Source organism: Hyperolius riggenbachi, chromosome 2 (genome assembly GCF_040937935.1).
Source record: "Hyperolius riggenbachi isolate aHypRig1 chromosome 2, aHypRig1.pri, whole genome shotgun sequence".
Taxonomy (NCBI): domain Eukaryota; kingdom Metazoa; phylum Chordata; class Amphibia; order Anura; family Hyperoliidae; genus Hyperolius; species Hyperolius riggenbachi.
In genome coordinates, this window is record NC_090647.1 from 349332013 (window position 1) to 349356773 (window position 24761).

The following is a 24761-nucleotide window of genomic DNA, read 5'->3' on the forward strand; positions in this document are numbered from 1 at the left end:
AACAGTTCTGTCCAAGTACTCTGCTTAAAGTGACCCCAATGTAAACCTGTGGCATAAAAACTGTATCCGGCACCGACAGGGGTCACCTGATGCTGGATGTGCTTGCTGGTTGCTTGAGCAACTGGCCTAAAAAGCAGAAACCTCCCCCTCCACCATGCAGCAATACAGTACCTATTGAGCCCCCAGCGATGTCTTCTAAGCTTATAGCTTTAGTTTCGGCGACTTTCTGGCTTCTGCCATGCACGGCTCCCAGCATGTCACCCGAAAGCCGCTAGGAGCTACAGGAAGCTTAGAATTCGCCCCCCCCCCCCCCGCGGCCCCCCGGTTGTATGGGGGCAATGGGAAGGCTCCTCGTGGCACCCCTGGATAGTGCTATGTAGCATGAACTAATTCCCGCAGGGCAATTGTTTTGCGGTTTTTAGTTTTTGACCCTGCATATTTAGGCATGTGAAAGCAAATGCATATTTGCATGAGCAATGTCTCGTGATTAGCCAATAGGCCAAATTTGCAAAGCCAGATTTGTCAGGTTCACTTGGTTGATGCACACATTTTCTCTCTGTTGTAATAAGCTTAGAATTCGGCGCCTGAAGTTTGATATGGATTTAAAATACGCAAAACACAGTCCCCATTATCCCCTCAGGCATGCCGATTACTTGAGATGAACACAAGTAATCCAGCGCAGCAGATTTGGGCGCAGCCGGCGCCACCATAGATTATAATAGGAATTATGGCTATAGCGGACAGGGCCGGATTACCGACCAGGCAACAAAAGCAGTTGCTTGGGGCCCCATTCAGAGTCAAAGGGGCCCCATCAGTACATAAACCAGCCCTTGCCATCCTGTCAGCGGTGGCTGGATGGTATAATGGTTAAAGGGACTCTTAGCAGTGCAGTAACTATGGAAAGATGCATATCATTTTAAAGCTCTCTTTCTCCTCTTTTCAATGATGTATAAACCGCCACTATACCTTTTAGTTTTTGCTATTTTTGCGATCTAAATTACGATCGCGAAAATGGCAAAAACTAAAAGGCGTAGGCGTAAGTTTATCTATCATTGGAAAGAGGAGAAAGAGAGCTTCAAAATGATATGCATCTTTCCATAGTTACATTGTATTACACAAGACAACTTTTCTCCAAAGTCGGCAGCTCGATTCAGCACAATGCAATAAAATATAAGGAACCCGGGGGGATATAATTACAAACATCATGCTGGTAGGTGTGAGGATGTAATTAATTAGTTGTGGGTATGCTTTAAGGCATACCCTCAGGCACTGCTCGGAGTCCTTTTAAGGGCTCTGCCTCTGACACAGGAGACCAGGGTTCGAATCTCGGCTCTGCCTGTTCAGTAAGCCAGCACCTATTCAGTAGGAGACCTTAGGCAAGTCTCTCTAACACTGCTACTGCCTATAGGGTGCGTCCTAGTGGCTGCAGCTCTGGCGCTTTGAGTCCGCCAGGAGAAAAGCACGATATAAATGTTATTTGTCTTGTCAAATGATGCCGTGCGCTGCTGATTGTCTTCAGAGCCAGGCTCTCCTCCTAGGTCCCCTCTCCTACTGTGCGCTCTGCCACTGCTCACTCCTCCCTCCCTTCCCACAGAGAACCACAGCTGCAGCAAGAATGATAGCAGCAGATGGCAAACGCTCACTCACCTATCCATGATCCAAACGATAGAGATCCCGTCATCTGAAACCCATCTGTCTCTTCTACAGTGCAGCCGCTCGCTCTGAACTTCCTGATTCTCAGATCAGACAAGACGTAGGAAGTAGTAATAGGAGTAGTAGCAGTAACAGAGTGACAGCACTCTAGAGGAGACAGATGGGCTCCGGATGACGGGACCTCTATTGCTTGGATCGCAATAGGTGAATGTGAGTCTGGTGCTGTCATTCTCCCCCGCTGCGGCTGCCTTCTCTACTGGACTATCGTATTCACTGGGATGGAGGCTGCATGGTGGCTGTCTAGTTTGGGAGGAAATCGGTTGTTCGGTGGTGGGGGTGGTTATGTAATTCTGTCTGGGGAACGTCTTCCGGTTTGGCGGTGTCCAGAGCTTTCTGCTATTGCCAGGCTGAAGATGCAGGGGGAAAGTGCTGCTGCTGTGATATCTGGCGCCCTCTTCACAGGGGTGCCCCAGCCCCTGAGTGCAAATGTCCCAGCCATTCATCTCTCACTCTGCATTTTGCCGCTGCTATTCCCTGCATTGTGCACCCACAGAGGAAAGTGGGTTGTTGCCCATAGCAACCAGTAGCTCGGCTGCCCCGGTGTGTGCGGCATGTTGCAGTGCAGCTGCATCTTTTGATTCTATTACGACATGAGGGGGGGGGGGGGGCAAATCAGTTATTTTTCTTAGGGCCCCATTTAGCCTTAATCCGGCTCTGATAGCGGCGCACAGAGTGTAACTTCGGTGCCGTCAGAAGACTGAGCTGAAGTTACATTTAAAACACTGTAATTCGACCTCCAGCAATAGCTGATAGCTGAATTACATCATTCCCTACTATCCACGTGGACCTGGAGGGGGAATTGTAATGAACTTGCCATATACCAGCTGTATCCTGCGCCCAAGTCTCTCGGGGACTTTGCTGTAGTAAAATCCGTTCATATCGGTCCTTTCAAAAACCTTTCTGTTCGGTCCCTTCTGATAAGCAGAAAGCAACTTTGGGTTCTGCATGAGTTTTCTGGATCGGCTGGATGAAGTGGATAGCAACGGAGGCCGACAGAATCACTGCTAGCCTATGAGCTGGACGGTACCTGTTATTATTAGACTGCTTGATACAAGTTTTGCAAATAGTCACCTGTACTGTCCATTCTCATCCTCTACTGCTGCCGCTTTCCATTTGGGTCCCTGCACACTAGAAACGCCAGTATACCGATCCCAGACCTAGAGTCCGATCAGAAGCATCAGGCTACAATTGGTTTGCAATAGACTTGAGGATGAAAATCCTACCTGGTGCTTATCTTTTGCGGGATGGTTATAGCAAGATTTCTAGCATGCAGGGACACAGACAGCGGAGCAACACATCGACAGGTACCAAGCAGGTGGTGACACAAAAACGTAACTAAAAACTGATGCCCAATGTAACAAAACTGATGCGTTTAAAAATGGAAAACATCAGTTTTTCATGCGTTACAGTATGAATCGAAGCTAAAGTTTCAAGCGGAGTGCACCGTCAGTGGCTGCAGTTCTCAAGCACTTTAAGGGCCATTTCCTGCTGGCTGCGATCCGCTTCAAAAATGGATGTAAATCGCAGTCCTTATTTTCCACTACCATGATTTGTTTTTTTTGCCGAATCGCAATCGCCGGCCGGCGTGATTCTTGTCGTGATCGCGATACGTTCCCGATGGCTACTCACGCATTTGTGGATAGTGGAAAAAACAGCTTGCGCAATCACAAGTGCAGGTGATGTATGCTTGCAATAGCGCTTGCGAGTGGAAAAGGGCCCTAAGTCTAAGTGCTACAAAAAAATCTAAGCATTTTGTTTAGCATTTCATTTTCACAAATTATAAAGTGCATTTAATTATTCATGACTGATACTGAGCCACATTGTGGTTTCTTTGCTTGGAGATCTTAACCACCTTAGCAGTATGGACGAGCTCAGCTCGTCCAGTACCGCCAGAAGGTGCCGCTCAGGCCCTGCTGGGCCGATTTTGTTCAAATAAAGTGCAGCACACGCAGCCGGCACTTTGCCAGCCGCGTGTGCTGCCTGATCGCCGCCGCTCTGCGGCGATCCGCCGCGAGCAGCGGCGAAAGAGGGTCCCCCCAGCCACCTGAGCCCTGCGCAGCCGGAACAAATAGTTCCGGCCAGCGCTAAGGGCTGGATCGGAGGCGGCTGACGTCAGGACGTCGGCTGACGTCCATGACGTCACTCCGCTCGTCGCCATGGCGACGAAGTAAGCAAAACACGGAAGGCCGCTCATTGCGGCCTTCCGTGTTACTTTTGGCCGCCGGAGGCGATCAGAAGAACGCCTCCGGAGTGCCATCTAGTGGGCTTTCATGCAGCCAACTTTCAGTTGGCTGCATGAAATCGTTTTTTTTTTTAATTTAAAAAAAACCCTCCCGCAGCCGCCCTGGCGATCTTAATAGAACGCCAGGGTGGTTAAAGTACGGAGCCAAATATTTTAACCCCTTCTTGACCGCCTAACGCTGACTGGCGTCTGGAAGGTGGCTCCCCCAGGACCACCTAACGCTGATCGACATCAAGTCCTGGAGGCGGAGATTAGCGAGGCTCGCGCATCCCCGCTGAATTACGGAGCTTTTTTACAATAAAATAGCACATTTTATTGTACAAAAAAAAACTGCAGCAGCCATCAGATGCCACCAACAACAAGCTCTGTTGGTGGCAAGAAAAGGCAGCAAGATTAATTTGTGTGCTAAGCTGTATGGCTGTGCAGCAAACTGTAAAAGCTGCAGTGTGCTGAATGTAAAAAAATGGACTGGTTACTAGGGGGGTGTGAGCCTGTGGTCCTCAAGCGGTTAAAATATGATGGGTCACAACCCCTGACAGGTTTTATTGCTGTCTGTGGCCACATTAGGTAGAATCCCTTCACTTTGTTGATTGTGATTCAACAGGTAGATAGTGAGTGCATATCTGGTTGCAAAACAGATAGTGGTAATTTTTTTTTTCCAGACATTACCTTAATCAGATGTTTGTTGATGTGTGCATTACAGCTGGGAAAGATTTATTAACTTCCTGTACTGTGACAATGGTGCAGGAGACAGGAAATGAGATGACATCTTGCAAATCAGGACCCAGGTGACAATAATAAAAGCCTGTGTTCTTTTAAAGGGAAGTGAGAGTGATATGAAGGCTCCCATATTTAATTCCTTTTAAACGATACTAGTTTCCTGGCTGTCCTGTTGATCCTCTGCTTCTAATACTCTTAGGGTAGGAAAACACTAAGCAGCTTTGCATATGCATTTTCCATAGCACATATGGAAACCGCATATGCGATTCTACCTAGTGTGTTCCTAGCCTTAGCCATATATAAGCATTTTGATCAGGTGCAGGTATGTGATTGAGACACTACTGCAGCCAAAGAGATCAGCAGGTCTGTCAGGCAACTGGTCTTGTTTAAAGAGAAATCTAGCAGTCCCCAAATATCTCTTGCTTCAGGTACCCTTTAACCCTCCTCCACTCCATTTCTAAAGTTAAATTAAAGGTTTAGAAAGATTTCCACTCTTAAAGGACAAGTGAAGTGAGAGGGATATGGAAGGCTGCCATATTTACTTTTAAACAATATCAGTTGCCTGGCAGCTCTGCTGATCTATTTGGCTGCATTAGTGTCCACATCACACCAGAAACAAGCATGCAGCATCTGACTGTCAAAAACACCTGATCTGCTGCATGCTTCTTCAGGGTCTATGGCTAAACGTATTAGAGGTAGAGGATCAGCAGGATAGCCAGGCAACTGGTATTGCTTAAAAGGAAATAAATATGGCAGCCTCCATATTCTTCTCACTTCAGTTGTCCTTTAACCACTTGCCGACCGCGCACTCATAACGCGCGTCGGCAAAGTGGCAGCTGCAAGACCAGCGACGCAGATCTGCAGGCTAATTAATCAGGAAGCAGCCGCTCGCGCGAGCGGCTGCTTCATGTCAATTCACGGCGGGGGGGGGGGGGGGGCTCCGTGAATAGCCTGCGGGCCGCCGATCGCGGCTCTCAGGCTAAATGTAAACACAAGCGGAAATAATCCGCTTTGTTTACATTTGTACAACGCTGCTAACAGTAGCAGCGTTGTACCAGATCAGCGATCCCCGGCCAATCAGCGGCCGGGGATCGCTGTCACATGACAGGCAGGAGCCTGTTAGACAATTCTAAAAAGAGGAAATGGAGCGCACGATAGTGCATTACCTAAGGTAAACTTTATTCGCATAAGAATTTTGGTACTCACAAGATTGAAGATAAAATCAGCGTTTTGTCAGCGGTACAGCCACCGCTTAACCTAGCAGACGATTCAGCGGTACCGTGCTGTGGCCAGCAGCGCGTTCTCCGGTTGGATTAGGAGCGCCGTCTCGCTGTGGGTCTGGGCGTGGCTGAGGTTCAGTGTGCGTATGGCGTCATGACGCGTTTCGGCGCTCCGCGCCTTCGTCAGATGACGTCCATACGCACCTCACACTGTTTATGGGAGTCCTCTGAGCCGTTGTCATGGCTACAGGGCGCTTCCAGTGAAATCTGTTACAATAACTTTATTGAAAACCAACAAATGGGCGCCAGATAGCATTGTGTAGCCTGGCTTTAAACCTAAAGGGGAACCCCGTGTAGTTAGAACTTGGTGCTGGCGCACAGGACGCCGCTGCTGAATGCAGCTGCAAACACAAGTCTGAATGACAATATTGCACAACATTATATATATAAATATAAATAAAGGGTATGATATTAAAACCAAACACTAATTTGGTAACAGCTTAAATAAAAACATAAAAACATAAAAACATAAACAACCTGCTTGTAAACATTGAGATACATTATAAGGTGCAGTATAACTGTATTCGAGCAGTAGTAATTGAACCAATAAATGCCATAAGAATAGTGTCCAATTTTCGCTTCCCATTAGGGCTGCATGTCAATACGCAGGTAACAGGGTACCTCACCTGAGTAGGGGGGGGGGGGGAAACGGAAAAGGGGGGAGGGAAGGGTAGGAAGGTGGGGGAGGGGATGGGGAGGGACATGTCAGAATGTAGTGAAATTCAAGGAACAGGGTTCAGGTCGCAACCTGAAATATGAGACCTGTTGAAGGAATGTCGTATAGATGGTCACTGAAATGACCGTCCGTACCTATAATAAATCTCTTACAGGTTCAATCTATTGTATCTACAACTAAGAAGCCTGCTAAGGGCCAATCCTTACTCCTCAAATACTCACCACCCTCATCTAGTGTGGATATCTGCTAAAGGGAGTGCTGTAGAGAAAGGAAAAAGGATCACATGTTACTATGTAGAACACAGGAGAGTCACCATTATAAATGAACATTGCATAAATATTTTTAAAAAAAATTTTTAAAATTTTTTTTCACAGATATGTAGAGATCTCTAGACTTTTGTTGAGTCCGTTTGGACTCAGTGTATTCATCTTAAAGATCCAAAAAGTCTCCCGCTCACATAGCCTCCTGTATCTTTCACCATGATGCAAATATTTTGAAATCATTTCCAAACCCATGATTCTCAGTGTTTCTAGATCCGTTCCTGTGCAGCCTCCGATCTCTCGGGGGAGGAGAGGGAGAGGGGGAATCCTGCGGTGGAGGGGGGCTTTGAGGTGCCCCCACCCGCCAGCCACACCCAGGCAGGAGCGATCAGACCCCCCCCCCCCCCCCAGCACATCATCCCCATAGTGGGGAAAAAGGGGGACGATCTGGTCGCTCTGCCTGGTGCTTGATCTGTGCTGGGGGCTGTAGAGCCCACCCAGCACAGATCTGCTAAAACAGCGCTGGTCCTTAAGGGGGGGTAAAGGGTGGGTCCTCAAGTGGTTAAGAACACTTTCCATTCCTCTAAAGGGATCAATGCAGCTTTCTTTTTCTGCAGTTTGTTCTGGTTTCTATCAGCTGGAGGAGCTGCCAGTCCCCCCATCCCCTTGTCTGTGCCCTTATTTATCCAGGGGAAGGTGTAAATGTAATCAAGTGTGACTCTCTAAACCTTTTGAAGTATATTATCCTTTGGTTTGCTTATTGCTACTGCTAATTACTGCTATCTGCCTGCTCTTTCCTCTTTCTGGGGACCGGACAGGCCAGCGGAAGTAGGGCAATTAAAGCCTGTAACAAACATTTAAATGTAAAAAGAGGTAGCAGAGAATTTTTTTTTTAGTAAAGAACCACATTGTTAATATGCATTTTTAATATGCTACTGAGATGCCATGGGTGCTAAAAATGGTGCTCGGTTCACTTTAAAAACAGATGTGCATTTTAGTTAATATATGGATTTTTTTCCCTTGGAGTTCTGTTTTTAATATTTTTAGATATTTTATGTATACATAACAAAAGCTTTTGACTTACCCAATGACCTTAAACTGTTGTATTTTCAATTAACAGGACAAGAACGATTTACTTCTATGACCAGACTCTATTACAAACAGGCATCTGCTTGTATAATAATGTTTGACCTTACTAATGCCGACTCCTTTAAAAACTGCCAGATGTGGAAAAATGACTTGGACAATAAAGTAACCCTACAAAATGGTGATTTTGTGCCTTGTATTCTGCTGGCCAACAAAGTAAATAGATTTTTTGTTTTTGTTTTTTATTTTCCAATTATCCATGTGTACGTTGTCAGATTTCTGTGCACAGCCAGCTTCACAACTTGGACTCATTTTTGTCCTTATTTAAGGTACATACACATGTCCAACCTTTTCAAACAACTTGTCATCCGACTTGTCGTTTGAACGACAAGCTGGACGTGTGTACGCGCTGTCGAGCGATAACAGCTGGTTTGCCCTATCTGCTTATTGGATCTTATTGGATTCAAACGACCGTTGGGTCCGTACATGTCTACAAAAAACTTTGTCGTTTGTCCAACTAATAGACGTTCAAACAAGTTGTTTAATCAGTCATTTAATTTTGTCCATTGTTCTATCCAGTCCACTGTTCTTTATCAAGTTGGTTAAACGACATGTAAATTAGCATATCAGCTGCTTTGTTGTTCATTGTGTACATGACTATCTTATATCTCTACTATCTTATCATATCGTATAAATAATGTATTTCTGTCCACCTCTTTGCGTCTATGCATTGTTTATAATTACTACTTTTCTTGATTGCTGTTTGAATTGGCCTTGTTCAGTTTTAGATTTAGTTAGGTTTAGGGCTCTTTTCCACTATGAAATGCGATCGCGATTGCAATCGAGATTCCGATCGCAAGCGCGTTTCAATTTCCACCTTGCGATTGCGCTACTATACTCATTATAGTCCAGCTCAATCACATACAAAACGCGGCATAACGACGATTGCGCTTTGACCAAAATCGCAATCGGATCGCACTAATGGAAATTGCTGCTGCAGTTTCCATTAGTTTAATGTACCTTGCGACTTGCAATCAGAAGCAAATCGCAGGCTAGTGGAAAAAAAGCCCTTAACCGCCGGAGGGTGCCGCTCAGGCCCTGCTGGGCCGATTTAAATAATTTTTTTTTTTTTTTGCTGGACGCCAGCACCCCGATCGCCGCCGCCGCGCGCCCGATCGCCGCTATCTGGTGCGGCGTGCGCCCCCCAGACCCCGTGCGCTGCCTGGCCAATCAGTGCCAGGCAGCGCCGAGGGGTGGATCGGGTCTCCCAATGACGTCCTGACGTTGGTGACGTCATCCCGCGCCCATGGCGACGGGGGAAGCCCTCCAGGAAATCCCGTTCTTTGAAGGCGATAGAAGCGGGGCGATGCCGCTGAGCAGCGGCTATCATGTAGCGAGCCCTGGGCTCGCTACATGATTTAAAAAAAAAAAAAAAAATTTTAAAAAAAACTGCTGCGCTGCCCCCTGGCGGTATTTTTCATACCGCCAAGGGGGTTAAAGGGAACCTTAACTGAACGGGGGGTAAAGAGTTTCACTTACCTGGGGCTATTACCAGCCCCCTGCAGCAGTCCTGTGCCCTCGGCGCCGCTCTGGAATCCTCTGGTCCCCCGCTGTCACTTAGTTTCGTTTTTGACGACTCACCAGTCGCTGGACGCATTCACCAATGCAATTAGCGCTATTGCGGACCGCACGCGTAGATATGCAGCAACGCGTATTTTTGTACGCGTTGCGGTCCGCAATAGCGCTAATTGCATTGGTGAATGCGTCCAATAATACGCATGGCGGCCGGCGACTGGTGAGTCGTCAAAAACGAAATTAAGTGACAGCGGGGGACCAGAGAATTCCAGAGCGGCGCTGAGGGCACAGGACTGCTGCAGGGGGCTGGTAATAGCCCCAGGTAAGTGAAACTCTTTACCCCCCGTTCAGTTAAGGTTCCCTTTAAGGTGCGTACACACGCCTGATTCCTTCAAACGATGGGTCGTCAGACCCGCCCGCGGCGGATTAGTCAAAACCAGCCTTATCAGCCTGCAGACAGACTGTACACACTGGCAAACTGTCGGCAGAGTGGCCACCCCGCGGGCGGGTCTGACGACCTGTCGTTTAAAGGAATCTGGCATGTGTACGTGCCTTTATAGGACACCTGAACTGAAAGGGATATGGAGGCTGCCATATTTATTTCCTTTATAAACCATTCCAGTTCCCTGGCAGTCCTGACGATATCTTTGGCTGCATTAGTATCTGGATCACACGCCTGAAACAAGCATACAGCTTACAACTGAAGTCTGACTAGATTAAGTTAGACTGAACGCCTGATCTGCATGCTTGTTCAGGGTCTATGTCTACAAGTATTGAGGTGCGTACACACGGACTACTAAATGCAACGACTGGTCCGCCGGACCCTCCTGCTGCGCGGTCTTTAGCCGACAGTATGCGCATGTGTACGCGCTGTCGGCTAAAGAGCGCCCAGTGGGAGGGTCCGGCGGACCCGTCGTTTTGTACTGCGTGTGTACGCACCTTTAGAGGCACAGAATTAAGACTAGCCAGACAACTGGTATTGTTTAAAGGGATACTGTAGGGCACATGTGTCAAACTCCAGGCCTGGAGGGCCAGATCCATGCCAGTGTTTAGGATGGACTGAGAAAGAAAGGAATGTGTTCTACCTGATGGACCACACCTTTCCTGATTCAGACCCATCAGTTCATTTGAGCTGTATCAAAAATGTGTGAGGATCTCGGCCCTCGTAGGACTGGTTTGACACACCGGCTGTAGGGGGTTGGGGGAAAATGAGTTGACGTTACCCGGGGCTTCTGATGGTCCCCCGCAGGCATCCTGTGCCCATGCAGCCACTCACTGATGCTCCGGCCCCGCCTCCGGCTCACTTCTGGAATTTCAGACTTTAAAAGTCTGAAAACCACTGCGCCTGCATTGCCGTGTCCTCGCTTGCCCTGATGTCACCAGGAGCGCACGGCGCAGGCACAGACCATATTACGCTCCTGGTGCCATCAGCGGGAGTGAGGACACGCCAACGCAGGCGCAGTGGTTTTCAGACTTTTAAAGTCTGAAATTCCAGAAGTGAACCAGAGGAGGGGCCGGAGCATTGGGGAGTGCCTGCGCGGGCAGAGGATGTTTGTGGGGGACCATTAGAAGCCCCGGGTAACTTCAACTCATTTTCCCCTGACCCCCCCCCCCCCCCCCTTACAGTGTCCCTTTAAACAAAATTGGCAGCCTCCGTATTACACTCAGTTAAAGTGCCCTTCAATGACCTGCAGATTTCTGTAGAAACCTTTTCTATGTATGAGCAATGTATATTCCGAAGTAGGCAGAGAATCCTATGACAAATCAGATGACACATACAGTTGGCAAATTTTGTATTTCAACATCATTTTTGAATAGGAAGTGAAAAGGCTTACATCCTCTGACCATTCACACATTTTGAAACTATTGATCTATTGTATTACCTTTCTTATTTAAATGCACACTGACCACCCATGAGGAAGGTTGACACATTTCTAATATTGAGCGGAATGCAAATCAATTTCATAAACCTGGTTAAAATGTTTTAATATGCAGCTTAACTTTCATTAATATTAAATGCTCTACAGTTGAACTTTGTTATAGTAAACTTAGTCCCCAGGTCCCAGCAAATGCGCCTGTATGAATATATGACGAATCCTGATATAGTAAACTACTTTGCCAGGTCCCTTGGAGTTTACTATAAAGGGATTCTACTATATTTTAATGCTACACTATTAATGTTATTAGGTGTTAGTCGCCAGCAAGGTATGATATTCTAATACAGACAAAACCTTTAAAGAGAATCTGTACTCTAATATTCTTACAATAAAAAGCATACCATTCTATTCATTATTTTCTCCTGTGCCCCTCTGTGCTGTTTCTGCCACTCTCTGCTGCAATCCTGGCTTGTAATTAACAGTTTTAGGCAGTGTTTACAAACAAACTAACCAGCTTCTAATAGGCTCAGCTAAGCATAATGTATGAGTCATTCAGAGTATGCAGGGGGCCTGCAGAGGGTGTGTATCGCTTCTACCAATCACAAGCAGCCCTGCACATTCCACACAATCAAGCTTTAGCCCGACAAACAGGACAGAGGAAAGATACATTGATTTATTACAGAGACAGTGCAGTTAGGAAAGACTGCAGTAAGCCAGAGCAGATTCGAACAGGCATAGGAACTTATAGGATAGAAGAACTAAAGCTGAAAAATTTGTTACAGAGTCTCTTTAAGGGCTGTTTCACACCAAATGCTTTTCAGTGATATTTCCAATCTCTAGTATTTTGAAAAGTGTTTGGTTAATGTAATAAAATGGGCTGTTTCACACTGGAGTGTTTTTTTCTAAATCCATTTTAACAGGAAGATTAAGAAAGAAATGGAAAAAAAATCATTATTTCTCAGTTTTTGGCCATTGTAGTTTAAAATTAATACATGCTGCCGTAATTAAAACCCATGTATTTTATTTGCGTATTTGTCCCGCTTACTACGCCTTTTAAATTATGTCCCTATCACAATTTATGGCGCCGATATTTTATTTAGAAATAAAGGTGCATTTTTTTCAATTTGCGTTCATCACTATTTACAAGCTTAGAATTTTAAAAAAATGCATAAGATGCTCTCAACGTATATTTAAAAAGTTTAGGCCCTTAGGTAACTATTTATGTAGTGGTTTTTTTTCTTTTCTTTAAATTGTAATTTTTTTTATTTTTTTAATAAAAAAAAGTATGTGGGTGATTTTTAGCTTGGGAGATAAACAGCAATTTTAAGATGTAATATAATGTTGTTCTTTAAAAAATGTATGTGGGTGCAGTTTACTATTTGGCCACAAGATGACCACAGTCAAGTTCCTGGAGCGTACGATCACGCTGCCAGGAACTATTAGGAGGCTGCAAACATTTTTTTTTCCGCGCAGAAATACCGCGCTCTCTGCTTTGAAAGCGTCGGTATTTCTCCGGGGGGCTTAGATCGGTGAATGGGAATTGTATTCCCATTCACTGATCGGGGGGCTAGCGGCGGGCGGCGGGAGCGCGCCCGATCGCGCGCACCACGCTTCAGGAGCAGCACAGTCTATCTGGAAGGATATATCCGTCCAGATAGGGTGAAGTGGTTAAATCACACGAGCTGCATGGAGCATTTTTACAGAGTATGCAATTCTGTAGAAAGTATACAAAAATGAAAAGCGCTGTAAAAATCACTAATTGCAAAGCACTTTATGGTGTGAAACAGCCTAAGGCTCCCTGCACACTGCAAATCCGATTTGCGATTCGGATTTTCCCTGAATGCTATCAAAAGAAAAACGCAGAAAAAACGCAGTATGCAGTACCGATTAAAAATCTGAATCGCATGTGAAAATCTATTAAAAATCGGAATATGTGATGTGCAAAAGGCTTAAATATTGATTTATTGCAACCCTTCTGATTGTTGCTGATCCCAAGTTTCTGTTCATGGTCCTAGTAACCGACCAACTCAGCTTTTACTACAGTAGTAATTTGTTATTGTACAAGCTGGGAGTAAGGGCCCGTTTCCACTAGAGCGAATCCGCATGCGTTGTCTGCATGCGGATTCGCATAACTAATACAAGTGGATGAGACTGTTTCAACTTGTCAGTTTTTTGGTGCGTTTTTCTGTGCAGGATTTTTCTGCACGGTAGGGCCTGCAGAATTCGCCTGCATGTGGAATGCAGGAGATTCGCAGGCAATGTATTTAATAGGGGAAAACGCACATGCGTTTTTTGCCGCGAAATCGCACTAAAACGAATGTACATTGAGCCAGGCAGTGACATGGTTAAAATCGCTGATAGCCTGCCTATGCGAAATCGCATGCGAAATCGCGGCAAAAATCGCATGCGGAATCGCATCCGCATGCGATTTTGTCAGCGGTGGAATCCCAGCGATTCGCACCGCACTAGTGGAAACGGGCCCTAAATGTTTATACATTTATGTCAATTCTACAAAACTATTTACATTTGTAGCCAGCTATAATGTTATACAATTATTTTGAGTATTTTCTTGCTTGCTGGTGACTTAAAAGGCATTTTATTGACAAAGTGTGAAAATGTTACCTAAGAGAAACCCAAGGAGAAAAAGGCTAATTGCATATGGGCCCTGGTATGTTCTATCATGACTGGGTAACGAGTGCAGACCTGTATCCCTGTGATGTCATCTTCAGCCTTTGAAACATTGCAGAGCCCTCGCCAAGTTCATGTGGGAACTGGGTGACGTCTGTATCTCAGAAACCCTTTATCCCCTTGATGGCTGCTGAAAAAGGAGCCTTACAGATTTTCCAATTATTTATTCTTGTATTATTGTGGATGGTTCAAACCCACTTAAAGGAACCATCAGGTAAATTAACAAAAATCAGCTTTACTCACCTGGGGCTTTCTCCAGCCCCTTGCAGCCGACTGTCCCACGCTGACTGCTCTCATTCTCCGCCACTGTCCCGGGCTCCCCGCACGGTGTTCAGGCAGACCTCGAGGTCGCCTTCACTGCCCCTGCGTCAAGCGCCGGTGTCAATCACAGCCGCGGACAATAGTTCTGCGCCTGCGCAGTAAGCCGTGGACAACGTGGTCGTGATTCACACTAGCGCTTGGCACAGTAAGGACGACCTCGAGGTCCACCTGAACACCATGTGGGGAACCCGGGATGGTGGTGGAGAGCGGTAGCGGTCAGCGTGGGACAGTCGGCTGCAAGGGGCTGGAAAAAGCCCCAGGTGAGTAGATATGGGTTTTTTTTTCCCCCCTGATGATTCCTTTATGGAACAGCCTTTATGAAAGTCTACAGTAATTCATTTGGGAAATCTATAGAATGTGGTGATGCCTACAGTTACAACATATTAAATACATGGGGTTTATAACCAATATATAGACGTTTATTGTGCAACCAGATTTTTCCCTTATTGGCAGTTTCCTCATTCACTCAGCGTCGTCTTCAGAGTGCACGATACAAATCCACTTCCCATTGTGAGGAGGGTGATAAGTGACTACTTTTGTCTGACAAGTTTGAGAACTGAATTTTTTTTTTTGTTTCTGCTGAAACTGTTCAGTGGATTACATACAACTGAGGCTCTAATGCAAATTTGTATGAATTGATCTGGTCCTTTGAGGCTGTTGAGCCTTTGGAATCCACATGACTTTTTGCCAGGATTTGCACATGCCTGCTCCTGAAATATTGCCAATAAAACTGTTTACTCACCACAATCAAGCATATACGGTAGCCACATGTCAGTGGTTAGCTGTACTTGAGGCATATGTTGTATGCTTGTATGTATGAGGCTGGGGCACTCCACCATTTATAATGTAGGTTATTGGTTTTTTGGGGGGATCTTGTGTTAATATCAGTTTATATAGTGGTTATGAGCCCCATATATTTAAAGGAGTACTGTAAGCCCCCCACTCTTCCCCCCCCCCCCCCAAAAGTTTAACTTACTTGGGGCTTCTGCCGGCCCCTCGCAGACATCCTGTACCTGCTCCAGGACAGAACAAACGATCCTCCAGTCCCCTGCATGGCTTACTTCCGGGTTTTCCATCTTTATTGCTGCGGGCCACTGCGCCTGCGTGGCCCTTGCCCCGCACATCCTTGCTCCCGCCAACATCGCCGGGAGCGTCCTGCGCAGTACGCGTCTGTGTGGTGGGCTTGCAGTACTCCTTTAATGCTCTTGTTTAATAGAGTGACTATTGTATGGCTCCTATTTACGGAACTTTAAAGTGGATCCGAAATGAAATTTTACTCATTGCATAATTGTTCCTTCCTATTGTTTTATAAGAAAACAAGAGTTTGCTTTCTTAAAACAGAAAGAATTTGCGATAATTAAGGTTGGAGTGAGCTTGAGATGTCTCCCAGTGCATCACTGCTGAATATATGCAAATTAACCATTGTTGCTCATTAAATTAACCATTGTTGCTGGTTAGTCTGTACCTATAGTTTTATAGGGCGTTTCTCAAGCCAAATACTTTTCTGTTTTTGTTTTAATACTCCAATGCTCTATAAACTAAACAGTCCTCGCCCACAGCTTTTCTGAGACACTCTGAGCCTTAGTAGCAAGGGCTCATGGGAGCTCAGTCTGGGCTGGAGGAGGGGGAGGTTATTACTAGCCAGAGATTTCAGAGGCAGAGGGGAGGAGGAGGGGGGGGATTAGGTTTTTTCACAGGCTGAGTGCTGAAGATGCAGATAAGCCTGCCTGTGTGTAATGTTAACAAACAACATGGCTGCTGTCATTGTATCACAGAAAGAAATAATCATGTTCTATTGAAGCTGTTTGCAGCTTGATTTGCTGTGCAAACTATCTAAACTTTAGATCAGATATATAGACAAATTACTTGTTAGTTAGTTTTTCATCTCGGATCCGCTTCTGAAGTGAAAATAAGATTGTGATACAATGAATGTGTAGTACAGCTAAGAAATAGAACATTAGTAGCAAAGATATGAGTCTTATGCTGGATACACTTGTAACGTTTTTTTCGTGCGATTTTGCGACCCAATCATTTTCGGGACAATTTTGCACTCTATTCTGGGCTCGATTCTCTTATCTTCATTTGTTTTTCTTATCTTTTTCCATTCACCGGTATGAGAAAGCGAGCGCAGAAACTATCGGGAGTAATATCAGACATGACGGATTTTATCTATCAGATCCATCTATCGCACGGAAAATCGCAATCGAAAATGTTTTCCTAGTATAGCTGATGCCTGTGGTTGTTGTAAACCATACATGTCAAACTCCGGCCCGTGGGCCACATCTGGAATAGTAGCCGGGTGGCATGAAAAAGTATCCGGGTGGGGCGAGATGATAGAATACAGGGCCGGTGCTTCTGTGAGCAACTCTGCTTACAGAATAGGAGGAGGTGAGCCACTGACAGCCGGGTGCTCACCAAAGCTAGCCGGGTGTAGCACCCGGCTAAAAGTGCCTGGGGAGAACACTGGAGGACACTGGAGGCCGCCATTAAATGTGGCCCTTAAGTGGTTTCCTCGCTTTGCATTATGTTTGGCCCACTCTAGACCACCAGGGAAGCTATATTGGAGGTGAAGCCCTAGAACACCAGTGAAGCAATATGGGGGAGGTAGGGGGAAAGCACTAAACACTAGGAAACTGTATTGAGGAGGGTGGGGGCCTCCAGACAACAGGGGACTGTATAGGGGTTGGAAGGGGGGCTGGGGGGGGGGGCGGCTTTAGAAACCAGGGAACTTTATAAGGGAGGAAGGTGACCAGTAGACATTGAGGTCGGCCAACGACTAAGTCCCAGTGTTCAATTTTGGCCCACTTTGTATTTGAGTTGTAAACCTATGCTTGTTCGCTGTTATGCTGTCACATAGAACATTTCAGACGGTATGTATTTCATATTTGTATATGCCTTCCAGTGTGATCTTTTCCCATGGGCTGTAACCAAGGAACAAATTGATCGATTCAGCAAGGAGAACAATTTTATTGGTTGGACAGAAACCTCAGTCAAGGAAAATAAGAACATCAATGAATCAATGCGGTCAGTGTTTTTTTTTTTTTTTTTTTTTTTTTTTTTTTACTGTTGGTCCTCTAAATCTTAGAGCTAGAACTTATGTGCCAAGCATTCTAATTGAAATGCAGGGATTTGACTAAAACATTTGGTTAGAGTAGGTTTACACTTGTACTAAAAACGTATCCGTGGCTCTGGTTTTTGGCCCGGATTAAAACCGAAGCCATGGATACGTCCGCACGCCGGGCAAATTGGGGCATCTGCCCTGGACGCCCGCTGCGCGCCCCCCCCCCCCCTTTTAGCCGCAGCTCCCATCCCAGTGTCAGACCTCGATCAGGCGGTGACCAATAGTGCGGGCGCTAGGACCAAGCACACGTCACATGTCAGACCTCGATCAGCGGGTGACCCGCTAGGTCCTAACCTAGCGGGTCGCCCGCTGATCGAGGTCTGACACTGCAAGGTGAGGGGGGGGGGGGCACCTGTCACTTTCTAACCTGGGGGTCCCTGTCACTTTCTAACCTGGGGGTCCCTGTCACTTTCTAACCTGGGGGTCCCTGTCACTTTCTAACCTGGGGGTCCCTGTCACTTTCTAACCTGGGGGTCCCTGTCACTTTCTAACCTGGGGGTCCCTGTCACTTTCTAACCTGGGGGTCCCTGTCACTTTCTAACCTGGGGGTCCCTGTCACTTTCTATCCTGGGGGTCCCTGTCACTTTCTATCCTGGGGAGCACCTGTCACTTTCTAAACTGGGGGGCGCCTGTCGCTTTCTAAACTGGGGGGCGCCTGTTGCTTTCTAAACTGGGGGGCGCCTGTTGCTTTCTAAACTGGGGGGCGCCTGTTGCTTTCTAAACTGGGGGGCGCCTGTCGCTTTCTAAACTGGGGGGCGCCTGTCGCTTTCTAAACTGGGGGGCGCCTGTTGCTTCCTAACCTAGGGGGGCGCCTGTTGCTTCCTAACCTAGGGGGGCGCCTGTTGCTTCCTAACCTAGGGGGGCGCCTGTCGCTTCCTAACCTAGGGGGGCGCCTGTCGCTTCCTAACCTAGGGGGGCGCCTGTCGCTTCCTAACCTGGGGGGGGGGGGCGCCTGTCGCTTCCTAACCTGGGGGGGGGGGGGGCGCCTGTCGCTTCCTAACCTGGGGGGGGGGGGCGCCTGTCGCTTCCTAACTGGGGGGGGGGGGGGGCGCCTGTCGCTTCCTAACCTGGGGGGGGCGCCTGTCGCTTCCTAACCTGGGGGGGGGCGCTTGTCGCTTCCTAAACTATCCAGGCCAGCCAGCCCAGCATCACCCCCAGCCAACCAGCCCAGAATCGCTGTCAAATAGGCCACAGCATCAACACCAGTCTGGCCAGCATTTACTTCAACCAGCCAAGCACAGCCCAGCATCACCGCCAGCCAGGTCACAGCATCACCCCCGGCCACAGCATCACCGCAAGGCCTTTCAGCCCACACATCATCCCTAATCCAGCCAAAAACAGTATGGCCAGGCACAGCAGCCAGTAGAGGAGAATTGAGAAGCCAGGTGAGAGGTGTCTACCATATTAAGGGGGCATTCTGCCTATTTATGTGAAATGCTGTCTATTTATGGGCTTCATGACTGCTAAATTTGTCTTAGTGGGGGCCTCATGATTGCTTAATGTGTCTTGTTGGGGGCCTCATGATTGCTTAATGTGTCTTGTTGGGGGGCTCATGATTGCTGAATTTGTCTTGTTGGGGGTCACATGATTGCTAATTGCGAGACTATTGGAAAAGCTGAATCCTCATCATAAGAGACAATAGCATTAAACCTACTTTTTAGCTTTTCAAAACAGGAAATAAAACTGGGAGGTTCTAAAAAAAAAAAATACATTTTTCAGGAGTATGATGAATGAAATTGTTTATCTTCACAGTTTATTTTCAATTCGGATTTTCCATAATTTTCATGTATGAGTTAAAACGTTTGTATTTAGTTTAAATTGCTGTTGCCACTTTGCAATAGATAAGTGACTTTTGGGTTGCAGTTTGGGCACTCGGCCTCCAAAAGGTTCGCCATCACTGTCCTAATCTAATGTTCCACATTGTTAAGTTCATGTAAATCTGGGTCCACCTGTGGCCAAGCCCACATTCCGGTCCATGGCCACACCCATGCACAACGTAACTCTCTCATATTTTTCGGCACAACTTTCCACGGCTTTTTGCCCTTCCCCGCCCCCCCCCCCCCCCCCCATGCATGCTGGGTGATCAGCGAAACGGAATTGCATATATAGCACCATATCAAAGTGACCATGTACAGAGGTACAACCGCATTTAAAATTAAACCCAGCATTATGCATATTTTAAGATGCATAATAATAGCATATGAAATCAACATTATTCATAATTTAAGATGCAATCATGATTAGAGTTTACAAGTGAGAATGGGGCTTAAGACATGCTGCAAAAAATTCTTAACGGATATCCGAGGTGACAAATTAAATCTAGCTTTACTTACCTGGGGCTTCTTCTAGTCCCTAGAAGTCATTTGTGTCCCTTGCTGCAGCTCTGGTCTTCTACTGGATCCTGCTGGCAGAATCTGAAGGATCGGTCTTCTGCATATGTGCGGCCATGCGCCCACAAGCACTCGCCCATATCACCGGGAGCGTACTGCCGATGCTGTGGGCTCGTTTGTGCATGTGCTCTTGCCCACGCATGCGCAGAAGACGCTGACTCATCGGGGGTTGGCAATCCTTAGAGGCTACAAGCAGGACCCAGGAGAAGACTGGAGCTGTGGTGAGGGACACAAATAACTTCTAGGGGCTGGAAGAAGCACCAGGTAATTAAAGCTAGATTTAATTCATCCCCTCGGATATCCTTTAAGTGGGTACCCTGCAGAGAATCTGTCAAAGATTAAGATGCTTCATTTGACTTTGTAATGGCCGCTATCATAGGGCAAGTACAGCTGGGAATTCTGGTGACATAAGTTTACTGTTGGAAGCCTGGAGTGACCTATGAAGCCAGCACACAATTTTTTATCGACAGCTGCTAAAAGGTTTTGAGCTGATCTAATTTTTAATTAATACATCTAATCAATACATTTCCTCTGTGTACTGATTAATGGTTGACCAGTGCAAACAGGATAGCTGATGGAGTAAGAAGATCATGTGTAAGGCCTAGTCCACACTAGGTCCGGAAACATATCAGTGGCTCCGTTTTTCAGCCCTGATGGTAAACGGAGCCCCGGATACTAATGTTAAAAATAGCAGCTGTCCTCGCCCAAGAAAAAAAAGCTGATCACTCTGCATATGCAGGGACCCATTTTCAAAACCTGAACGGAAGGTCTGGATCTGCTGCATTTTCACGCAACGGATCTGGACTCTGATACACGGAGGGGTAATGGCAGGCAATGGGAAAACTGTTTTCCCTCTACACAGGAAAATTTGGACACAGAAACTGATCAGTTTCTGTGTCACCGTGAAGGGGGCGGGGGATAGGGGGCCGCCATGCTGGAGGGTGATAGCAGGCAGGATGGGGGTGGCAGAGGTCGACGGGGAGGGGGATGCTCCCCTCCCACACCTGGGTCCCTGGTCCCTGCTACCCCTCCAGCTAGTTTCAATCATTTAAAAATAGTTTAAAATAATATAATGTTGCAGGCGGCGAGCTGGGAACTTCCTTGCGTCCCACCGTTAACTCGTCACTTCCTGTAATGCCGTCCTCTGATGTTCATTGGACGGCATTATAGGAAGTGACGCGGCGAGCGGTGGAGTGCAAGGAAGTAAGTTCCCTGCTCGCAGCCTGCTACATTATATTAATTTTACATTATTTTTAAATGATTGAAGCTGGAAGGGGAGAGCGAACCCCCCCCTCCCCACTGCTGCTCCCTTCCTGCCTGCTCTCCACTTCAGCATGGCAGCCCCCCCACGGCAAGGGACGTTTCCACGGACTGGAAACGTCCGTGCAAAATAGTCATTTTCTCTCATAGCAGAGAGGAAAAATATTTTTTACTAAAACTGATCTGTTCTGCTGGGCACAAGTGTGGACCTAGCCTAAGTTCCAGTAATGAAATGCTGTGATGCTCTCTGAAGTCATATTTCCTTTAAAAGATCAATATGATTTGCTTTTTTTCCCCTTTAGAATCATTATTGAGAGAATGATGGAGACAAGAGAGACTGGCCATTCATCTGTGCCACAAGGAGATTATATTAATATCAAAGGTTTGCAAGACCCAGGATCAGGTTGCTGCTAGGACTCTTTTACTGCTATGCAGTCTGTTATATTGAACTGGACTTATTCTGATCATTGTGTCCACTGTGAATACTGGTAGAAGCCTTCCAAAAGCCTAAGACTATGGGATCAGCTATTATCATATGCAAAGCTGCCAGCCCTACTACTTCCATCCCCCAAAATGTATTTCTGTATTTTCTGATTTATTTTCATTTTTGTGTCCATTCATTCCTTTCTATTGGGTATGGTTTTAATTTGCTTTGGGTTCATGTAATATGTTCACGTTGTGCATCAACCTTTACAATATATCGCTTAGGATCACTTGTAGAGCAAGCCGTACTCTACAGACTCAGTTTGTACAAGTTTCATACTAAATTGAGTTTTTGTTTTTTATAATTTTCATTTGAATATTCATCAGTCTGAAAGCTAGTTGAAGGTTGATGTTCAAAGGCATTTATTGTTGCTTAATTTTATACATTCCAAAATACTTTATATGAAGTAGCAAAAAATGCTGGTGACTATTGATTGTACAGCATTAAAACTATTTTTCTGAATGTTCAGTTGTATTGTCACATGGAATCAGGTAGAAGTAATCTTGTATTTTCAGCTGCAAGCAGTCTGCATTATGGTAGTACAGATACTCTGTACCGCTCCAGAAACTCAGGATAGTACTGCATCTGTTGGGAGTGGGTACATGCCAATCTATGGACACATCTGAAGTCTTGAAAAGTCATGCAGGTCAGGTTTGTGCACTGCGGAAGCGCAGTGGACTAACCTGGAGGCAGATGTGTGAACAGATCTAATGCTTTCCCAATGGGTTCTATTGCCTTCTGCTCTGGAGAGTAGTCAGACAGCAGACACCTGAAGCGACCTGAAAAAAACATACCTATGGAGAGGGAAGCCTGGACCTGCAGATTGAATAGGTCTTCTGCCCTCCTTGGACAGCCATTGGATGTACTTGTGTGCCTGAGTACTCTCCGAAGTCAGGTGGAACTAAACTGCACAGGGCACGAATCCAGGCTCATGCATGCGGTGTTTGCACGCATCAGTCTTTAGAAGCATTTGGGGATGTGAGTGCTTCCAAGGACTCCCAAAGGTGCCAAATTTCAACGGGGGAGAGCATGGAAATAAGGCGATGGAGAGGACAGGTAAGGCTTTTAGGTTGCTTCAGGGTTGCTTTCATTTGCCATAATCCCAGACTACTTACTCACAGAAGTGGAGAGGAAGTGTTTATAACAAAGGGCATGAAGTGTGTGGAAACAGGAGGAAGACTAGCAATTATAAGGGATGTGTTACTTAGGCAGCTCTGTTGCAGTAGCTTGTCTCTAGAGACTGCAACATGTCTAGCAAGAGACGTTCATCAGGAGTACTTACCAATGACAATGTTGCTTGCCAAAAGTGCTAACAACCTTCGGTTGCTTCTAGACTGGAGGTAGTCTCTGCCCAGATTAAAGAAATTTGTAAGCTGCATGGTACAGTGAAATGACACAGCAGCTGAGTTGCCAGTGTATAATTGCATTACGTAAAGAAGGTAGAGGAGTAGATTATTGAGATATATCTGAGTCATAAATAAGTGGGATCTAAGGTCCACTCAAAACAACGGAAGGCAGCAGCACTCTGGAGTTTGAAACATCAAGAAAGCAATCTTCTGCTGCAAAATCCTATTGCTTTACAGACACCCATAGCTGGTTATGAATGGGATGTTTCTGTGCACTTACTAGCTGATCCGTAAGACATAACAACTATGATGCTAACTTTATGGAACAACAATAAAAAAATGTGTACAGATATTAATGTACTTGTTTTATTTCTGCAGTATTGTACACACTACTGAACCATTTGTATAAGGGAGGTTTCGCAAGCCATGCCCCCCCTCTGAAACAACTTTGCAGCCAGTGATGCTGCCTGCATGATTGTGGTTTGTGGGTGGAATCTGGAAAATCGTGCAGAGTGAGAACACACGTGGAATGACAATTGCCTGATCTTGCTGATGCTAATCTAACGTGTATGCTACCTGCAGACACTGCTGTCCAAGGCTTTATAGTGGAGTTGGTATTGTTTCTCTGCGCATACACCACCACTACCAGTGGTTTAAATTAATTTAATTACCAATTTCCAACCCTTTTGTCTTTGGTTGCTCTGCATTCTTAATTACCCCAACAGATGTTGGATCTTTTCATTTCTGAGTAGCACATGACATGTAGAACCAGGTTAAAGGTAAGGTGAGAGAGTATGGTGGATGCCATAGTAAAAAAAATAATAAAAGATAGACACACATTGCTCAAAAGAATATCTGAATGAATGAAATATTCTTCTTAAATAGTTTGTTTTTTACATAGTTGAATGTACTGACAACAAAATCGCACAAAGATTATCAATGGAAATCAAAATGATCAACCCATGGAGGTCTTGATTTGGAGTCGCACTCAAAATTAAATTGTAATAAAACACTACAGGCTGATCCAACTTTGATGTCCTTTAAAACTAGACAAAATGAGGCTCAGTAGTGTGTGTGTGGCCTCTAGGTGCCTGTATGACCTCCCCACAATGCCTGGGCATGCTCCTGATGAGGTAGCGGTCTATTAAGGGATCTCCTCCAAGACCTGTCCCAGATGTGCTCAATTGGATTCAGGTCTGGGGAATGGGCTTGCCAGTCCATAGCATCAATGCCTTCATCTGAGGTCTAGCATTTTCTTGCATTAGGAGGAACCCAGGGCCAACCACACCAGTTTATGGTCTCACAAGGGTCTGAGGATCTCATCTCTGTACCTTATCCTCCCTGGTGGTAAGCCCGAGCTGAGCTCAGGCTAAGCCGCCGCGGAGGATTTCTCAGGCCCTGGTGGGCTGATTTGCATAATTTTTTTTTTTTTTTTGGTTACATGCAGCTAGCACTTTGTTAGCTGCGTGTACATACCGATCGCAGATATCATGTTTTAATAGACCGCCGGGGAGGTTAAGGCAGTCGGGCTACCTCTGGTGAGCACACGGAGGGCTGTGCAGCACCCTAAAGAAATACTACTCCATATCATTACTGACCCACTTCCAAACTGGTCACGCTGGAGGATGTTGAAGGCAGCAGAACGTTCTCCACAGTGTCTTCAGACTGTCACATCTGTCACATGCTTAGTATGAACCTGCTTTCATTTGTGAAGATCACAGG

General features: G+C 46.1%; 1 protein-coding gene across 2 annotated transcripts in view; it reads left to right on the top strand.

The window, feature by feature from the left end:
* Positions 1-23391, top strand: part of RAB29 (RAB29, member RAS oncogene family) — a 29645-nt gene extending 6254 nt beyond the window's left edge. For both annotated transcript variants that reach the window (XM_068269554.1, XM_068269553.1), the window contains 3 exons: positions 8012-8193; positions 17341-17462; positions 21512-23391. In XM_068269554.1, the coding sequence (XP_068125655.1) occupies positions 8012-8193; positions 17341-17462; positions 21512-21623 (416 nt within the window). In that variant the 3' untranslated portion in view covers positions 21624-23391. The remainder of the gene's footprint in view (positions 1-8011; positions 8194-17340; positions 17463-21511) is intronic.
* The last annotated feature ends 1370 nt before the right edge of the window (positions 23392-24761 follow it).